We start from the raw sequence: 20905 nt of genomic DNA, 5'->3' as shown, positions 1-20905 counted from the left end.
CAGGGAAATAATTATTCAAGGAGGTGTCAATTTCTCTTTTACAAGTCGAGAAAACGAAGTTTTAATCTTTTAAAAAATCATTTACCATTTCGATACGATTAAAGCAATTTAAACTATCAATAAGGTTACGATTATTTCAAGTAGAGCATGTTTTTGGGTCCTAGACTACCCGGACATAAGCATAATAGTATCTAAGCACGGACTCTCGTCACCTCGTGCGTACGTAACCCCCACAAATAGAAGCACATATCCAATTAATTCCCCTATGGGGACAATTCCTTCTTACAATGTTAGAAATGAGACTCACCTCGCACTGAAGCTCCATAACCGGCATTCCACGCCCTTCCGAAGACTCAAATCGATGCATAACGCTCCAAAACTAGGCAATTATTATGCAAACCCATTAATATATGCTCAATTACTCATAATATTCCAATTTATAACAATTTTCTAACCCCGAACGAAAAGTTGATAAAATTGCCCTCGGGCCCACGTGCCCGGATTTCGAAATTTTTCGAAGATAAAGTTTGCCCACAACCTCACAAACTCAAATATATAATTACTCTCAATTTTATGTCCGAAATCGTGGTCAAAACCCAAGAATACCAATTTTTTAGGTTTTCCTCAAAATCCCAAATTTTTCACTAATTTTCATGTTCAAATCCATATACAATCATGTATTTAACTCAAAACTAGTATAAACCACTTACGACGTGCTTGGTGGTGAAAATGGCACCTCAAAGTTGCTCCAAAATCGGCTCACATGGAAGAAATGGGGTTGAAATGAGCCAAACCCCCGTTTTAAAAAAACCTCACTGCCTCCAGCATTTTCGCACCTGCGGTGCACCGCCGCACCTGCGGAAACTCATCGTAGGTGCGGTCCTCTTCAAGCCAGGCGAAATCCGCTTCTACGGTCCCTCACGCGCATCTGCGCCTTCGCACCTGCGGGTGCCCTTCCGCTCCTGCGACCTAGCTGCCCCTCACGCATTCCGCATCTGCAGAGCTCAACTCGCACCTGCGGGCTCGCAGATGCGGAAATACCCTCGCACCTGCGGCCCCTCCCAACTTTGCCCAAATGCGCTTCTGCGACCACAAAGCCGCACTTGCGGGCTCGCACTTGCGGCCCTCTTCACGCAGGTGCGGTTACACCAGAAGCCCAGCTGCTTCAGTTCTGCCTCAACTTCAAATTTCCATCCGTTGACCACTCGGAATCCACCCGAGGCCCCCGGGACCCCGTCCAATCATACCAACCAGTCCCAAAAAATAACATGGACCTGCTCGAGGCCTCAAATCACATCAAACAACGTCGATATCACGAATCACACCCCAATTCAAACTTAAAGAACTTGAAACTTCAATTTCTACTTTCGATGTTGAAACCTATCAAATCACGTCCGATTGACCTCAAATTTTGCACACAAGTCATATTCAATATTATGGACCTACTCTAACTTCTGGAATCAAAATCCGACACCGATATCAAAAAGTCCACTTCCGGTCAAACTTCTCAAAAACCTTCAAATTTCTAACTTTCGCCAAATGACTCCAAAATGACCTACGGGCCTCCAAATCCACTTCCGATCGCGCTCCCAATACCAGAATCACCATACGAAGCTATTCCCAGACTCGGAATCCCAAATGGACATTGATAACACTAAAATGCACTTCAACCCAAACATATAAAATTCTTCCAAAATGCTAACTTACACAATAGGTGCCGAAACGCTCTCGGGGCGTCCAAAACCCGATCCGGACACACGCCCAAGTCCAAAATGATCATACGAACCTGCTGGAACCTTCAAATCCTGATTCCGAGGTCGTTTACTCAAAAATCCAATCTTAGTCAATTCTGCCATCCTAAAGCTTTCGAAATAAGAATTTTCTTTCCAAATCAACTCCGAACTTCCCGAAATTCAATTCCGACCATGCGTACAAGTCATAATACCTGAAGTGAAGCTGCTCCTGGCCTCAAACCGCTGAACGACGCGCTAGAGCTCAAAATGACCGGTCGGGTCGTTACAGCGCAGATCTTACCCCTACCATGTAGAGGTAGAGAGACTGTTTCTGAAGACCTTCGACTCGAGAATATATATATATATATATATATATATATATATATATATATATATATAAGAGCACCGCGGTACACAAAGCATCAACAGTTCAAGCGGTATTTTGGAAAGGATCGCATCCAAAGGGGTATAATGTATATAGTTTACCCTAACACAAGCATCAGTGATTGGATCTACTCCTCGAACCACTGACCAATAGATCACACGTAAGACAACATTACCGGTCAGTTTTTTTTTGGTTCTACTAATATGTAAACATTCATATTCATATTGCAATCAAGTTTTGTATTGAAGTGAAACTTGCCATCATAGCCTTGTTTTTTAATAGGTAGGTTAAAAAGCAGCCTAACCAACATTTGACAACAATGATGATGTTTACAACTTCTATATTATTTGAAACATTAGTCCTAATCACTGCCTAACTATGTGAACTAGTCAATCAAGTTTGTTATTTGTTCTCAAGAGTCTTAACAAAGTAATTGTCACTGAAATATCCGTACCTATCCTCACAAATATGGCTAGTATATAGTAAGATATCACACTGAACACGAGAAGCACATTCACTTTAATTTAACCATAAACCATACTTGCTTGTCTGCCTTTATTTGCTTTGCTTCATTGATAAAGTTGCCAATAAAATAGTGGCTTTGTGTCTTTGAATGAGGCAGCCAATAAAATATAGTGGATTCATTTTGATAATTTAGACTAGTCTATATATTATTCATCATTTTTAGAGGCAAATCCAAGATTAAATTCTATAGGTTCAATCTTTAATTTATATTGAACCTATTATATCTTTAACGTTATGGGTTTATATTTTTTATTTGTTCTAATTTTAGTGAATCTTACATATAAATTTATGCTCCGCATCAAAAATAGTACAGATGAACCTAGCACTCCAATGCTAGATCCGCCCTTGGTCATTCTAGGTCTATGTTAAGCCAGGTCGAAGATCAGGGCGGAGCTACAGTATTAGGTATGAGTTCAAACAAATTCAATAGCTTTTGCTTAGATCTATGTTGTATTAGGGAATATATTAAAGATGTATAAATATTTAATTACGAACTCAATAACTAAAATAAGCTATGAGCAAGTTCAGAACCCATAAACTTTAAATCATGACTCCGCCATCCAAAAAGTTGAATTATTAGATATACTTTTTTAAATATGTCATTTTATTTTATTTTTAAAAAACATGAAAATTATATACCCAAATCACACAAAAAAACTAGATGTTTTGACCCTTGTAATCCAATTCTTTCATATCAAATGAGAGGAGGGAGAAATATTTTCTTTTCGAAAAAAAAAATGTTTGAGGAAACCATCCTAGTCCTAGACAATAAAAGCTTAGGTTGTTTGTAGGTTTCAACAAAACTTTGGGCAAACACATATATTTTAGTGCCAATTGAATTCACTTGTTTACTTCTTCCATGTAATAATATATTAGTACTTCGACATCAATGTCGCTAGTGTCTGTCTGATGACGACACGATGTAAAAAATTAGTCGGGCACGAAATATTTCACATTCACGTAGGATTTCGAGAAAGCGCACACCTCAAGGGGTAGGGGCGAATGCATATAGTCATCCGACACTGCTTCGCTGGAAAATAATATTAATATAGTGCAAAAATAAGCAATATATAGTAATAATTCTGCTTCCGGCCAGAGATTACTTCTTGGTACGCTGATCAAGCTCGTATTTGCTCTTGTAAAGGTCGCATGTTCGAGTATGGACCTAGACATTTCATTTTTCGAAGATCTTTGTGCGAGAATTTTTGTTAAAAAATTTGAGGCTTAGGAGAATTGAACTTACACTCCCTTAATATTCAACTAAACCGTTAGGTCAAAGGTTTCAACTTGTGCGAAAATGAGATTGAATAATATTTTTTATTTATTTATGTAATATGACACTGTTTAATTACAAAAACTTATGCGTACGCTCCTACCAATCGTATGATGTAGACAATCTACCATGATGCATTTATCAGTGGCAGATTCCACGGCTCAGTGTAATATGAGTAATTCACAACTTTGCATAAATTAATATACATTCTTAGAATAGGTTGTAGAAAACTAGGGTTATATAGGAGTATCAAATAAGTAAAATATAGTCCAGGGTTGAAAAAACTATGGTTGGGCGTAAGTATTCTGTTTATTTTTATACCTAGACCCCTACCCTATGACATTATTATTAGTGGTGGAATCTTACATTACACAATTAAAGTTGGAATATTTACCTTATTTGGTTGGGGTTAAACATATGCAACTTATGGTCAAACTAATTAATTTTTTTGTTTTGGAAGATAAATGTTACAATTTTCATATATATACACAAAAATTGCAAAAAAAATAATAATAATCATGAATTGAAAAGCATGAAATCAAAATAAAGTGACACTTAAGCATCTTAATTATGTGAAACTTTTGTTGCGTTTTTATTAAGGGGTGTGAATGGGAAATGGAAGAGGCACCTTTTAGATTGCCCCTCTCCATATCACCCTTCATTTGTCTATAAATTTAGATGTTTGGCTTCATTTTTTAAGACATGAAATCAAACATGGAAAATCTGAAATCTTCTCCCCTCTTTTTCTACATTGTTGCATTATTTTCTAAATAAACATAAGTGTCAAGTGTGATTTGCTCCGTTTGTTGAGTTCGCTGAAGTTCTGTGATTTGAAGTGCCACTATCACAGAATAGTTATTCCGTTTTATCCTGGAAAGAATTAATCCGTATACCTTGGGCAACAGTGAGGGGATTAAATTCCTTAAGGACACACTGTGCATGCAGTGGGCTCGGAATTATTTTACGTTTTATTTATTGAACTAACATTTGTTTACTTTTCTGATTTTGAACACAGTAATACCAACAATCTTAAGGAATTTATTTTTCTGTGTTCGTCTTAACATCTTTTTGTTGGAGACAGAAAGAAGAAAGACTTAAAACGTCATGGAAATGACAAAGTCGGAAACAGTGTTATAGCATTTCAATATAGTGCCATGCAATTTTAGAGAAGAATATTTTAGTATTCGCAGGTGGGAATGCTTCGAATGAAACAAGTTCAGATAAGTACAAAACTTTTTGTTCTTGAAATTTTCTGGAATGCCTTTGATATGTTCGAATCTGAATTTGGCAAATTTTGTGTTTCTTGATTTGTTTCTTTCTAGCATTATAAATTGGTAATTGCTGGAGTATTTCATCAAACATATCATTCACATATAATCATATAATGACTATGTGATTTAAAATATTCTTAGTAAACACATTTGTTTATACTCATTTGGATCTAATTGTGAAATGGTGCATTCAACCATCCGCACCTATTGGGTCAGATTATAACGGCACGACATTTCTTGCCTTGAAAAACGTTAGCTGTGATTTGCTCTAGAAAAGCCATGTAACAAGGAAGAAAATTTTTGCTTCTGATATATACGATATCCAATAGTACGCATGATCTAATAGGTCCTAGCCATGGAAAAATACATATTTCTTGTAACTATGAAGGAAATAGAAGTGATATATGTATGGTCAGTTTGGTGTGGCTTGTCAGATATCAAGCAAAAAATATTCATTGGTTCTTCGTTAACTGTTTGGGGTGGAAGGCCTTGAAAACCTTGAATATTTTCATGTAAGCTTACATTAATACTTGAAGTATTTTTGAGATCATAAATATAATATATGTAAAGATGAACATATATGTGTTTGATTAGAGAAAGAGATCAAATTGTTTAAAGTGTTATAATGGTTTAGTTGGAAAATCATTTGGAAAGGGAATTAAAATTCTCGTGATTTTCTACACCCGTTATGGAGAATAAAATCTCCGTGATTTTCTACTCCTACTTCGAGATCAAAATTTGCATGATTTTGTACTCGTTCGTTGAGATTAAAGTCTTCGTGACTTTCTACTCATTTGTCGGAAATTAAAGTCTAAGTGACTTTATACTCGTTTTGGAGATTAAAATCTTAGTAATTTTTTAATCCAATTTATTATTCGGTTTGAAGATTAAAAACTTCACCGTTTATTAAATTTGATTGTGCCACATATTATTCGGTTTGAAGATTAAAAACTTCACCGTGTATTAGATTCGGTATCAGGTATTACTCGGTTAGAAGATTAAAAACTTCACCGTTTATTAATTCTGATGGTGTCAGATTGGTTTGAATATTAAAAACTTCACCATTTATTCTGGCTCTGTTAATGACACAAACAACAGTTCATGTGATTGGCTCTACAAAGCAATAGAGGCGGCGTTTGAAGAAATATGTTTGGAATATGGCATTATTCACCAAACGACTGTCCCTTCATTAGCGCAATCTAATGGAATTGCGGAAAGAATGAGTAGAACGTTAAATGAGACGATGAATGCCTTGTTGATAAGTTCTGGTTTACCCCAGAACTTGTGGGGGGAAAGTTATTTTTTCAAATAACTGTATACTCAGTCAAGTTCCCCATAGCAAGACGCAATCCATTCCATATGAAAAATGGAATGGAAGGAAGCACAACTTAAATATTTTAAAATGTGGGGGCTTTTAGCTTATGCATGACAAAAGCCAATGTTAGACGTAATGTCTAAATGATATAATTTTTGAACCCCATTGATATAGTAGTTGGTAAATTCATCAGTTGTTTAGTCTTAATGAAGACTAGTTGATGAAACTACTAATTCGGAAGTTGGTCACGTGCCTTTCTCGAAAGATCATTTTCTTTATTGAAAATTTATATTGTTTAGTTCTTTTATGAATGATGTCACTTTGAAGGTTGTGAATTTTCATAGAAAGATGTGTTTGTGTGTTTTGTATAAACATGATCGTTCATGAACGAACGTATTAATATGTTGGTCTATAATAAGGTGAACCAACCGATGAACATGATCAAAATCTATTGCAAGTTAGATTTGTTTCATGAATGAAGGTGCTATAATTTGCATATCATATAGACGTATGAATGAATAGCATACAAATGCTTGAAAATGACGGAATGATTGCGAAATGTGTTATATATCAAAAGATTGTGGCCACAACTGATGCCAATCATTCCAGCTGTTGTTACAATTACTACATTAAGTGTAGTCAATAATCTGATATGCAATCGAAAGTCGAGACGTATTAGTCTACAACAGAAGAAAGTTTGCATTTGAACTTTCATGACAATTAAACGAGTTTTGAAGTATTTGAAATATACTCCAAATTATGCTTTGCACTACAATAAGTATCTCGCGATAATATAGGGGTATAGTGATGCAAATTAGATCACCGGTTCAATCGATTCTAAACAGTCGGTAGAGGAGCGATGTCTTGGAAATCGTTCAAACAAATGTGTATTGACCACTCTACAGTGGAGGCTGAGTTTATAGCCTTAGACATGAAGAAGCTGACTCTGGAATTTCTTGGAAGATATTCCATTTTGGCCCAAACCTTTGGCACCTATGTGTATACATTGTGATAGTCAAGCGGTAATAGGCAGGGCAAGGAGCGTTATGTATAACGGAAAATCTCGTCACATTCGACGGAGATACAATACCGTTAGACAACTACTCTCTAGTGGTGTTATCACGATTGACTACATAAAGTCAAGAGATAACGTGTCAGATCCACTTACAAAAGGTCTATCTAGAGAGGCAGTTGAAATATCATTGAAGGGAATGGGGCTAAGGCCTAGGACAAGTCATCATGGCGGTAACTCTGCCTAGCAGACTGGATATCCCAAGAGCTAAGTTCAAAGAGATTAAACAAAGTTATGAATGACGGTTCAACATTGTCAAATAACTCAACCTATTCTCGTGATAAAGACAATGTGCAGAAATCAAGGTAAAGCATTAAGGCTTTTTGATGAGTCAATAAAGCTTAAAGCTTTTTAATGATTTTCTAAGTCTGGCAGGATATGACCAGATAGTGTGTCTATAGGATTACACGTTTAGAAATCACCCATGTGAGTGTTAAGTGTAAGCCGCTTTAAGGGGAAAGAAAGTAAAGGCCCATTCTCTAAGCACTCATGAAACCAGGCGGTGTTCATGGCTGAAACGAACACAACCGTGAGAACTAAAGACGGTTAAGGGTTAATTGTGTGACTTATGGTTGTCTAGGTATACACCAAAGTTCAACGGTTCAAAGATATCAATTCTACCGATTGACCGAGTATATCCGACATAAGTTCACTACGGAAAGTTCAAAGGGAAACATACTTATCCAGATGCGATTAATCCTTATTTGTGAATCACACAGTATTTTCATGCATGTTTTTCCTCAATGCCATTCCCCATTCATGTGGGGGATTGTTGCGTTTTTATTAAGGGGTGTGAATGAGAAATGGAAGAGACACCTTTTAGATTGCACCTCTCCATCACCCTTCATTTGTCTATAAATTTAGAGGCTTGGCTTCATTTTTTAAGACATGAAATCAGACATGGAATATCTGAAATCTTCTCCCCTCTTTTCTACATTGTTGCATTATTTTCTAAATAAACATAAGTGTCAAGTGTGATTTGCTCCGTTTGTTGAGTTCGCTGAAGTTCTGTGATTTGAAGTGCCGCTATCACAGAATAGTTATTCCGTTCTATCCTGGGAGGAATTAATCCGTATACCTTGGGCAACAGTGAGGGAATTAAATTCCTTAAGGACACACTGTGCATGCAGTGGGCTATGAATTATTTTACGTTTTGTTTATTGAACTAACGTTTGTTTACTTTTCTGATTTTGAACACAGTAATACCAACAACTTTATTTTATTAATTGTAGGTGTGATCTGTGGAGTATAATAATATATAGAGCATGACTTGCACTGGATTTTAAAAATTATATAAAAACATTTTTAACTGATTCACAACATAGAATACGGACTTTTGACTAATTAGTTGTATGTGTTTAATAGAGATATGATGAAAATTTGCTTTAAAAAATATCTATTAGTTACGCCTCAATCTCAAAATTAGTTAAAATTCGGTATATACTTTATTTCTATTCCGGTCTAATCGGATGGAGTGCTTGAAATTTTAGAAAAAGAAAGGACTAGAAAGGAACATAGCCACAGTAACATGATACATAGTCAAACAAGGAGGAGAGGAAGGTAATAAAAGAGAGAAAATAGGAGGCTTTTGCCCCTAAAATATTTTTTTTTTTAAAAAGAAAAAAAATTGTGAGACGAATTTATTTATGTCTTATTTCTTATAATAGTATCGTCCGAGTCAGCTTGAACACACTTCAATTATTCATCGAGTACCTGCTAGCTCCCACCAACATATGTACGAAATAATTTTGCCACATAAAAGAATTACTTATGGTTATAACTAATTGGTTGTATATATTTTACATGCATATTATCGCGAATTTATTAATTAGGCTATCGTATTAATATTTGAGACGATGAAAATTCTATAAAATATCTATTAATTATGTTTTCATCTCAAAATTAATTGAGATTTAAGGGTTCGAGTCATGATAGAGGGTAAGCGGTAACGCTATTGATCGTCCTGTGGGGTGAGATGGGGGTAAAAATAAAGTTGAGACTTGAAAATAAATATAAATTTATATTTATTATGTCTATTAGAATGGAGAGATTGAAATTAAAAAATTAAAAGGCATAGAAAGCAACATGGCCAAAATTACTTGAAATATTCAAAAACAAGAAGGAGAGAAAAGGCAATAAAATGAGAGAAAATAGGAGGGGTTCTGCTACAAAAATAGTAAAATAAAAAAAATAAAAAAGAAATTGTCAGCATATAAATAAAAAGATTTTCTTTGCCCTAAATATTGTCTCTCTACATCATATTCTGAGATCTTCTCTGACACCAATCCAAAAGATCCTCTGACCCCAAAGAAAAACTTCCACAAAAAAAACCCAAATTTTTATTTTTGTTATCCATTCCCTGTTTAATCCCTCTGATCCAGGAACAAACTCTGTCACCATCAATCTTTTATGTGTTCTTAACAGCTAAGTCTGTAGTTGAAAATTGACACAAAAATATTTATGGTAAGGTCCACCTATATATTGTAAACCAGGTTCAAGGCATGCAAAAAACCCAGCACTGTACCATATTCTCTGAACTCAAATAAAAACTATTGCTTTCTTGTCTTAGGGAACATATTGCTTCTTCAATTTTGCCCATACCCTTTTGGTCTTTTTCCCTATTTTATCAGTTTTTTTGCTTATTAATGGTGTCTAGGCCTTGTTGTGTTGGTGGGGGTATAATATCAAGAATTGGGGTTGTGGGTTTTGAACATAAACAAAAACTGGAGCTAAGGTTAGGCTTGATGAATATATTGTTTGCTGGTTCTTTTGGATAAATTTTGTAAGTACCTAAAAGGGGCTAAAAAAGATACAAACTTTATCAAGATTGGTAGACTTTTTTGAATAAAGCACATATACATGTAATTTGATAGAAATTCGCGTTGTGTCTTTGTTTTTTTCTTGTTGTTGTTATTGTTGGTTGCTTCCTTGAGCCGAGTTTCTATCAGAATCAGCCTTTCTACCTTCACAAGGTAGGGGTTAGGTCTGCGTACACATTACCCTCCCTGGAACCCCAGTTGTGGGATTACGCTCGGTTTGTTGTTGTTGTTCTGTCTGAAAAAGAAATGATTAAGCCTTGTTGGAAGCCTTATGTTGAGGGGGATGGTGAAGGGAGGGGTGGTGATTCTAGGGGTAGGGTTGATGGTTTAATGTGGTATAAGGATTTAGGGGTTCATGCAAATGGAGAATTTTCAATGGGAACTATACAAGCCAATAATTTGATGGAGGATCAAAGTCAACTTGAATCAGGGCCATTGAGTTGTCTTGAATCAGGTCCAAATGGAACATTTGTTGGAGTTTATGATGGACATGGAGGACCGGAGACGTCGCGTTTCGTAAACAACACTTTGTTCTCCAATCTTAAGAGTAAGTCTTGTTAGCTTTTTGATTGCATAAATGTTTGTTATTGTTTTGATTCTCTTGATATTATGTTGAAAGTTCAAAATAGTTTATGTGTCTTGTTCATGCTATGGTATTTCTTTTATGTGGAATTGATTTATTTGATTGAACGAATGGAGTGATTTCTCACAATATTTGACTTTTACAAGGCTGTGAATGCCAATGCTGTTTAAGTTTTGATATAAATCCTAAAAAGGGTCAGGTTGTTTGTCTAGTGACTATTTTTGATAGAGAATTTTTAAGTTATTTGTCAAATTTCTAGTATTTACTACGATATTGCTTTACTTACCACTTTGAAGACACCTATGTTGCTCGGACTCTCAAAAAATGTCGACGGGTGCGTGAAAAATAATGCATTTTTGGAGTATCCGACACGGTTGCGGCAGCATTTTGGAGAGTCCGTCCAATATAGGAAAACACTACAGAACTTTCAATTCAACTTCTGGTGTTTCCAGGCTATTTTTTTTGGCTAATCAGACACCACTTGCTTTTCTTCTCAAATAAGCTCTTTTAACGCTTTCTGACAGTGTATTAGCTAATGGGATAGTTTATAATTAGGAGGTGCTCTGAATGCAATTTGGTGTCTAATCGGAACACAATAAGTTTTGAGATATATGATCTGGCCGGTCACTTTTGTTTAGTTTCGTCAAACACAACTGTCATCACAGTTGAACATCTCAGCTTGCTATTTTCCTCTTAGAATAGAAATATTGTGATGACTAAACTTTTGCTACATGCAATAACACTCGAGTAGAGGTACACTAGGAAGATATATATGGTGCCATCTCCAGATTCTCGTATTTGAATCCTCAATACTTTTGTGCGTTCAACCTTTCTACATTCAACACTTCTTTTGTCTCTGTACAAGTAGGCCGGCCAAATGAAATACTCATAGTATGACTTTTGGAGACATGACTACTTGAGCGAGAGTTTCAGTTGTCCGCTCACATAATGGAAGCTAAGTCAAATTAGTAGTCTTAGGTGATACATGTCCTACTAGACTGAACAGATAGATCGGTGTTCAGTATGTGCATCACCCTAAAATTTGTCGCAGAAAGATCAAAATTTTCTCCTAAAATATTTGTGATTATCCCCTAAAAATCATTTTCATCTGTTTCATATTCTGGTAAGTTTTGAGCTCATGTTTGTGGAGTAGAATCCTCCCCAAACCCCACATGTGGGAATACACAGGGTATGTTGTTGTTGTTTGTGGAGTAGAATAAACACTTATAGGTCTTTTCTACTTACATTTGTCATTTCATTTGCAGAATTTGCGACAGAACATCAAGAAATGTCTGCGGATGTCATAAAAAAAGCTTTCTTGACAACGGAAGAGGAGTTTTTGTCACTTGTCAGGCAACAATGGTTTGAGAAGCCACAAATTGCATCAGTGGGATCATGCTGTTTGGTGGGCATAGTCTGCAGTGGACTACTATATATTGCCAATGCCGGAGATTCACGGGTGGTATTAGGTAGAGCAGAAAAAGGTGCAAGGGGTGTGACAGCTATTCAATTGTCAATGGAGCACAACGCTAATAATGAGTCTGTGAGAGATGAGCTTAGATCATTGCATCCCCAGGATTCGCAGATTGTGCTTCTCAAACACAAAGTTTGGCGTGTCAAGGGTATCATACAGGTGATTATTTTTATTTTGTAGAAGAGTTAACTTTTTTGGCCATCTGGTGTTGATTCTTGATTTCCCCAAATGTGCCTTATATAAGTTACTCTGAAGAAAGCCGTTCCTAAGGTGTTGTGAATCGTGTGTGGCATAAGAGTTGATGTTCGTATGTTATCCTTTTTACAGGTTTCAAGGTCCATTGGTGATGCCTATCTTAAGAGAGCAGAGTTCAATCGGGCACCATTATTAGCAAAGTTTAGATTGCCCGAGTCCTTCTCTACGCCAATCCTCAGTGCGGAGCCATCAATATTCATTCACAGGCTGACTTCCAAGGATCAGTTCCTCATATTTGCTTCAGATGGTCTCTGGGAACATCTTAGCAACCAGGAGGCTGTTGATATAGTCCACAGTCAACCCCGAAATGTAAGCGGATAATGCCCTTTATGTTCTCCTTCATTAGGATTTTATCTTTTAAATAACAATCTAAAGAGTCTGCTTTGTTTCATCGTTCCCGAGTCAAGGGTCTGTCGGAAACAGCCTCCTACCTTCCTAGGGGTAGAGGTAAGGTCTGCGTACACACTACCCTCCCTAGACCCCACTTGTGGGATCCCGCTGTTTTTTTTTTTTTTTTTGTTGTTGTTAATCTAAAGAGTCCATGATACAGAAGCACATTCACTCATTGAAAGAGGCTTTCTGGTACAATAGATTTCGTAAAAACTTCATTATCTACAAATTTTAAGAGGGAAAGGAACTGTTTCTTGCTCAGACTTAAGTAATGTCAGTGTTCTTCCACGTTTCGGATTAAATGGGATTATTAACTCGGGGTGTGCTTTTTTCTTATTGTTGGACCAGGGGATAGCAAGGAGACTAATCAAAGCTGCTCTTCGAGTGGCAGCCAAGAAAAGAGAAATGAGATATTCAGACCTGAAGAAGATCGAACGAGGTGTAAGGAGGCATTTCCATGATGATATCACGGTTGTGGTTGTGTTTATGGACCCGTATTCCATGAATAGAAGCTCTTCTCACAGTCCAATACTCTCCATTAGAGGAGGAGGAGGAGGAGGTATGCCCGCCTCTCCCAAACGTTAGTTCCCAAGACTCCGAGATTCTCACTCTAATCTTCCCACTTGGAAAGACAGCAGAACATGCTGTAACCACCACATGTGCAAACCAGCATCCGAAAAAGAGAGCTTCTCTTTTGGAGGCCTCAAATGTCTTAAAGTGTGTTTTTTCTTTCTGTTGATAACCAAGAAATGCCCGAGGGTCAAGCTAGTGCACGGTTTGAGACTCAGTGAATAATGGACTCGCTCCTCTACTTTTCCCACTTAAATACCACGATTGGCAATGTTCAAATTCGTGAGCGCCTAGTCCACATATCACGTCTCTTACCACTTGATCAAAGCTCTGGGCGCCACATTTCTTGTGTCTTTACTCCTTTTAGTTTCTTTATGATTTGGGGGTTGTAATTTAATTGTTATGCGTTGTTTTATTGCTTGATTTTCAATTGATTGTTACTTCCTGTGCAGTGTAGTTCTAGCCTCGTCTTACTGGCAACGTAAAAAGATATACGAGATATTGCGAAAACAGCAACACACAAAAAGTAATATTGCAATCGTTTGCAGCAAGAATAAAAGCTAGGACGAGATCGTTGCTTCTTCAATGTTCAAATCACTTTGTTATAGCATATAGTTTTCGCAATTTGTAGATATGAAACTACCTGTTTTTTGTCTAGTATTTCTGGCTTATTACCAATAGCTTGTTTAAGGTTCTAAACTCAACGATTTCAACTTATCACAATTAGTCCTTTGTTGTCCCTATTGTCTAATTTCTTTACTCATTTGACAAACAAGTTCTCTTTAGAAATTCGTAAAACAAGTTCTTTTTTCACTCGCCTAATAACAGTGAAGATTTTGTCATATAACAATTCCAGTTTGCTTGGGATTGTAGCGTTGCAATTATAATATAAGCCTTTCATGCATGTCAGACGACACATATGAAACAGTAGAACTCCAGCATTGCCTCTAAAAATTAAATGTCTTGTAACTTTTGGTAATACCGTAGGATCTTTCCAGATCAGAATGCCTTTACATATAGCAAACAATCAATGCAAAACCACAACCATTTAGCAATTCACCTAGACTAAGCTCTTTGATTTTACTCTCCGTTTACTGGAGCCTGGAGGTTGTACCAGGAAATTTACTACTACCAAATTAATGGTACATTACAGGGTGGATTTCACTTGCCTTTTTACAGGTAACAAGGAGACAAAATCATTCACTACGTAGAAAACCTCTGGTAGGTCATAAACCATAGATCTCTTTAATTACAACAAAATTCCAATGTACAGTCAAGTTAAACGAAAACAAGAAATCGGATATGAACATGTAAACACCGAAGATAGTTCTTTGGCGCCTCTACATTTTTTTTCAAAGCTAACCAACCCCTACCAACAGAATATATCAACTGTTCATCACAGTCCATAAACCTGAAATGAGCACCAGTCACTGGTCATTAATCAAGGCATTTTAGTCCAACTGGAGTCTCCATTTTCTCTTACAAGACCTGAATTTACATTCAACAATTCCCTGTAGGCACTTTTATACACGTTTAACGAGCCTCAAATTTTGGCCTGTAACATTCACAGCTTTTTACTAGTAATTTTGGCCTGAACATTCATAAACAAGTAAATAAAAGAAGAAAAGCCACCACAAGCGCAATGAAAGTTTGTAGAGTACAGAATCTGAATGTAAATTTACTGTCTTTACAATTCAAGAAACAAAAGTAGTACACTTGATGAAAGTTTGTAGAGTACAAAATCAGAATGTAAATTTACTGTCTTTAGAATTCAAGAAACAAAAGTACTACTACTTGCAACTAAACTTCACTAACCAAGCACAAAAAAGAACAAGCAGTTGCTTTCAAAGTCATTCTATACTAATTTGGACATCTATTGACTACAGCCTAAAGGATTCACCCAGTGATACTAGGTACTTGAACACCTCCTTGGTGTAAATCTGTCTCATATGACCCACAACAACAAAATCTGAAACAAGAACCTTAAAATAGTTTTTTACTAATGAACCTTACTAAAAAAGTCATCAATAACACGCAAGTGCACCAGCTTAAATATTTTACTATAAATATGGCTTTGATGACTTCATCACCATATGGGCAGTAACTGTCAGTAATATCAACTTTGCTCAAATCAAAAACTCTGCAAACATGTAGCACAATCAAGTGGTTCTTTTTTTTTTTCTTAAAGAAAACTTAAGGCCCTTAATATCATTCAGGAGATCCATGACAAGTAACAAAGATGCAGTACCAACCACATAATGCAATAAAAAAGTACTCTTACCTTTCCTACTGCCAAGGCCAACTAGGAATATCACTAAGAGTGTGCCTAGACTAGAATTAACATATGATGCCTCCAGGATGTCATTAAGGATATTGCTTATCTTCTAAACTTTCAAAATCTACTACACTTCTCACTAACAAGTCATGAAGGAACATCCAGATCTAAACAAGATTTTGCCCTACCTACCCCGACAAAAGAAACATCTAATATCAAATATCTTCAAAACTACATTGAGCACTTGGACAAGTGATAAACAAATTGCTTTTGCCACTTGATCCTTGACATGCAACACAAAACTTTTTTTTTTTTTTTTGTGATAGGTAAAACCAGAAGAATGTGAGAGAATAATTGCAGATTAATTGAGGAAAGCCCGATGATGAAGTCATCAAATCAAAGGTTTCAAGTAGGGCATATTTAAAGAGTAACTTCAACATTTCTAATATTGTTTTTTTTTTCTTTTTTTTGGGATAAGTTCACTTTAGATATTCTTTATGGGTCACTTCTGACAGATCGACACCAAGGAGGTTTTGTCCATGTATCCTAGTGCTACTGGCTAAACTAGGAGGCCGTGCTACCCTAATCTGAAGGATAGTGTTCTAGATGCTACTGGGAGGTTTGCAAAATGTTAGAATTCTAACCTGCCAAGCAGAAAAAGAAAGGGAAAATCTCCAAAAAGGGGTAAAACAAAACCTTAGGGAATTCAAAGTCACTCTAAACAAAACTCCTACACTGCGCAGCAACAATAAGCTATACATTATAAGCAAGCCTCACTGTTGAACGAAGTTTGAGAGCGGTTTATGTTCCTCCTCCGGCCTTCTCCACCACAACAGTATCCTGAGTAAAAGAATGTACGCAATAATTAGGAAGTCGTATAAGTAAAAGTTAGGTATCACATGAATACCACCCATTTGATCACAGAGAAAACTCAAGCAAACACACACTAATTATCTTTTTTTTTCCCCAATTCTTTTCAAATCACAAACTTCACTAAGTGTATAGAAAATGAAACCTGCTCAATTTTCCCTTTGCCATTCTCTTGTGATTGGGAACCAGACTGGGATTGTGAAAACCTGCAAAATAATATCAACTATCAACCAAAGCCGTAAGCAAAAATAACATTGATATAGTTGACTGCAAGCTAAATAAAGAAAGAAGTGCAAAAGTTTTGTTATAACCTGAGGGCCCTAGATTTCCTCTTGTCTTCCTCTACAGGATCAGCCTTCGCGGTAGATGTAAACCTTGCCAACCTAGCTTTCTTCTTAGCTTCCTCATCAGCACTGTCTGATTGGTTAAGCCCAAACCTGACAGAACCAAAATCTATCAACAAACTCATAAAAATGCTAACTGTCCAAGCTGGCAGTGACCCAATAGATAGTACAGATACCTCTCAGCTCTAGCCTTCCTCTTCTGCTCCTCCAATTTCTTTAAAGCATCTGATCCCTGAGCTGCAGATGCAGTGCCAAACCTGACACAGAGTCCAACAGAAAGATGTAAAGAACAACTTAAGTATGTCATTATTATGTTCAAAACTAATTAACTCTTGTGACTATGGCTATTGGTAATCCCATTTCCGTACCAATGCAAGATATGCCTGTTGGACTATGTAAGGCTTGAAAATCAATCAAATGGCAGCTGGAAGAAAGATGAGCAATTTGAGGAACCCGTTGCTGGATGTTTTTACTTTCCAATAATATTTTCTACTTATGAAGGATACAGAAAGCCAAAATAAGCTATTTAGCATTTCAACTTTCATGGCCTACTCTGCTTGGGTGTCATGGCTGCTTTACCCCACTCTAATTGGGTTTCGTGCACCAATTTCAGGTCACAAGGCTAAGCTTCTAAGAGATAACTACATCACTAGACAAGAAAAGCAAAGGGAAACTTTACCACCTTTCCAGCACGAGTCCCGCATTGTTTGGAGAATGGCCCCTTATGGCACGGTTAAATAGTTATTCTCGCAATTCAAATAAGATAGAGTCCGCCAATTCCCTATTATGACCCCGTGAGATTAGGAGACAGCTTTATATGATAGGTTCTATGGTTGTAAAAGGATAGCAAAAGATTTTCCCAACACCATCATCAATGAACCTAAACAAGGAATTCAGCTACTATGCCTTCACATATTGTGGAAGGCTGGAAGCAAATACAACAAGAACAAAACCCTAAAGTTTACTAAGCAGTACTAAGCCTCAATGTCTAGGAACTTGAACAAGGAGTTCAGCTAGCTACTATGCCTTGCAAATTGTGAAAATAAACACAACAAGAACAAAACAGTAAAGCTTGCCAACCAATCAATTATGCCTCAATCCATCGTTTAAGACAAATAAAAAGTCTAAAGCTTACCAACCAACGGACTAACCAATCTCAGACTAGTTGAGGTCAGCTATATGCAAAAGCAGATTCAGGATTTGACCATTATGGGTTTGGGCTGGAATTCTACATCATCCCATTTGATTTACTGGGTTCAAAATCTATTAATTACACTTATTTGGTGGATTTGTTAATATATATACAGGGTTCAAGCCAAACCTACTGGATTCGGATGAACTCATAAGTTCAACACTACGTTCACCCCTGGCTATATGAATCATCTATATCTATTCCGCTCTAGTACGGAACATCTCATTCCAATAATGGTAAATAACTTTATCTTTTTTTTTTTTTATAATTTATCTTTTAAGCAAAATGCTAAGCCCAAAAACATGCAACAAAATTATTAACGAAAAAAAGTACCTTTCGGCTCGAGTGTTTCGCTTGTCTTGTTCGGAAAGCTGAACCGGCATTCCGAACCGCTCCGCTCGCTTCATCTTCTTCTCTATATCAGTAGCCTGACCGCCGCCGCCATCCCCCGCCACTGCCGCCTCTTTCTCGGGCTGGTTTTTGGCGCCGTCAGATGGTGGTGGTGATTTCAAGGAGTCGGTTGCGGAATCGTGCGGCGGTGGTTCGGAAAGAGGGATGGGATTAGGATCGGAGGAGTGAACTAGGGTTTTGATAGGGTTTTCAGGAATCTGCGCCGCCGTGGTAGTCATGCTTATGGATTGAAAAAGGAGATAGCAATCGAACTGCTGAAGATTGAAGCTAAGGTCTCTCTGCTTCAATACGGCAACAGATGATAATAAGAGAAAATAAAGTGAAGTTTGGACCTCGGAAGATGTTTAATTGTCTATGCTAAGGGTGTTAAACGGGCCGGGTCAGCCCGGTTCCGGAACGGCCAGGTTAAACCCGGAACCGGCTCGGACCGGTTAGAGGGGCCGGGCTGGGCTGGGTAGGGGTATAGGGGTTGGTTCGTTTAGGTTAGTGAAAACGGGTAATCGGTCCGGTTGAATCCTGTCCGGTGAACAGTAATCCTTACCGGGTTAACCGGGTTAAAATATCATGGTATAGCCAGTTTTCACACTGATCAATGAAAAATAGCCAGCGTTTATCAAGTCAATGAAAAATAGCCACTTTTTGCTGCAACAGGGACCGGTCCAGTATAATATACGGGAGTTCTGGTGCATTTGTGTACGAACTCCAGCATATTATGCTGGACCGATATATTTTGCTAACTCCTGTAAAATTTGCGGGAGACTGGAGCACCAGTGCTCCAAACTCCAGTATATTATACTGGACAATTATACTTGCTGGAACTCCCGTAAAATTTGCAGGAGTTCTAGCATAATTATGCTTGAACTCCCATAAAATTTGCGGGAGTTCCAGCATAGTTATCCTGGAACTCCCGTAATATTTACGGGAGTTCAAGCATACTTATGCTGGAACTCCCGTAAAATTTGCGGGCGTATTTTTTCGGATTTTGAACAGTGTTTTCGCTCAGATTTAAAGTGGCTAAATTTCGATGACTTTTGAAACTTGGCTATTTTTCAACGACCAGTGGTAAATCTGGCTATTTTTGAATTTCTCCCGTTAACCGGCCCGGACCGGCCCGGTTCAACGACCAAAAAAAAATAATTTTTTTTTATTTTCGAAATATGTGGGCCCCACTGACCGTTGGCAACGGTCAGACCTTGAATTGGTATGTTGGCCAACGGAAATATTGCATAAATAGCCTTTTTTTTAACTTTTAACCCTTTTTAAATTACAAAACTAACCTTCTCTAAAACTATAAATACCACCCCACCCCCTCTTCTTCATTTCTTCACTCAATACTCAATTTTCAATCTTAATTTCTCTCATTCTCCAATTTGCAAGACTTCAAATCTCAATCTCAAATTCTCAATTCTCAAATCTCAAGTTAAATCATGCCTCGTACTTCTAGAGTGCGCTCATATGTTTGGCAAAACTTTGAGATGGTAGAAGAAAATGAAGAAGGTAAGAAATAAGTGCAAGAACTGTGGTCAAGTCTTAAAATTTCGTTCAAAGTGTGGCACAGACAGTTTAAGGAGGCATATAAAGTATTGTTTTGAGCGTCCTCCGAAAATTCGTATTTAAGATTTTTCGATAATTTGTGTTATTTTAAAATTATTAGACGTATTTATGCTTAATGTTTTAGTTTGTTAGATTAATTTGAAGTATTATTAATTTATTATGCATGAAAATTTAGTTTTACTATTTTTTTGTTACTTTACTTTTTAAATGCAAACTTTAATTTTGCATTTTGCCATACATGTNNAATTTTGAAATAAATGTAGTACTTGCAATTTATAAGTGCAATTTTTTCCATCTTCCTTGTATTCTTTAAATTAATACAAAGTATTAATATAACTTATAATAGCTATACAAAATTCCAAAAAAAAAAAAATACACTAAACCCGGCTCGGCCCGGCCCCCTCAACCCGTAACCCTTACGGTTCAATTTTTACCCGGATGAACCCGAATCCGTTAAACCCGTTAAGAACCAACCCGGAACCGCCCTGGACTGTAATCCGTACGGGTCCAAGAAATAGAGGCCCGGCCCGGTCCACCCGTTTAACACCCTTAGTCTATGCTATATTGTTAACTTATTTATCCTTTTTAAAGAAA

At 37.0% G+C, this 20905-nt stretch overlaps 2 protein-coding genes across 2 annotated transcripts; one reads left to right on the top strand and one right to left on the bottom strand.

Moving 5' to 3' along the window:
• Window positions 9814-14116, top strand: LOC109229554 (probable protein phosphatase 2C 38). Its single transcript, XM_019395033.1, has 4 exons — window positions 9814-10940; window positions 12242-12609; window positions 12778-13014; window positions 13444-14116. The coding sequence occupies exons 1-4, from the start codon at window positions 10640-10642 to the stop codon at window positions 13678-13680; spliced, it is 1143 nt and encodes a 380-aa protein (XP_019250578.1). The 5' UTR covers window positions 9814-10639; the 3' UTR covers window positions 13681-14116.
• On the bottom strand, window positions 15293-19082 carry LOC109229555 (protein MODIFIER OF SNC1 11-like). The gene is made up of 5 exons (XM_019395034.1): window positions 18680-19082; window positions 17331-17411; window positions 17122-17247; window positions 16956-17016; window positions 15293-16780 (listed from the first exon to the last, which is right to left on the bottom strand). The coding sequence occupies exons 1-5, from the start codon at window positions 18973-18975 to the stop codon at window positions 16742-16744; spliced, it is 603 nt and encodes a 200-aa protein (XP_019250579.1). The 5' UTR covers window positions 18976-19082; the 3' UTR covers window positions 15293-16741.

The sequence above is a fragment of the Nicotiana attenuata genome, chromosome 7 (assembly GCF_001879085.1).
Source record: "Nicotiana attenuata strain UT chromosome 7, NIATTr2, whole genome shotgun sequence".
Taxonomy (NCBI): Eukaryota; Viridiplantae; Streptophyta; class Magnoliopsida; order Solanales; family Solanaceae; genus Nicotiana; species Nicotiana attenuata.
This window is presented reverse-complemented; position numbering and strand designations above follow the sequence as displayed.

Excerpts from the sequence above, each read along its gene's own strand:
- LOC109229554 (XM_019395033.1), top strand. The coding sequence starts at position 10,640 with ATGATTAAGCCTTGTTGGAAGCCTTATGTTGAGGGGGATGGTGAAGGG. Across the intron at positions 10,941-12,241 it reads TTTGTTCTCCAATCTTAAGA|AATTTGCGACAGAACATCAA; the intron begins GTAAGTCTTGTT and ends TTTCATTTGCAG. Across the intron at positions 12,610-12,777 it reads GTGTCAAGGGTATCATACAG|GTTTCAAGGTCCATTGGTGA; the intron begins GTGATTATTTTT and ends TCCTTTTTACAG.
- LOC109229555 (XM_019395034.1), bottom strand. The coding sequence starts at position 18,975 with ATGACTACCACGGCGGCGCAGATTCCTGAAAACCCTATCAAAACCCTA. Across the intron at positions 17,412-18,679 it reads CGAAACACTCGAGCCGAAAG|GTTTGGCACTGCATCTGCAG; the intron begins GTACTTTTTTTC and ends ACTCTGTGTCAG. Across the intron at positions 17,017-17,121 it reads AGGAAATCTAGGGCCCTCAG|GTTTTCACAATCCCAGTCTG; the intron begins GTTATAACAAAA and ends ATTATTTTGCAG.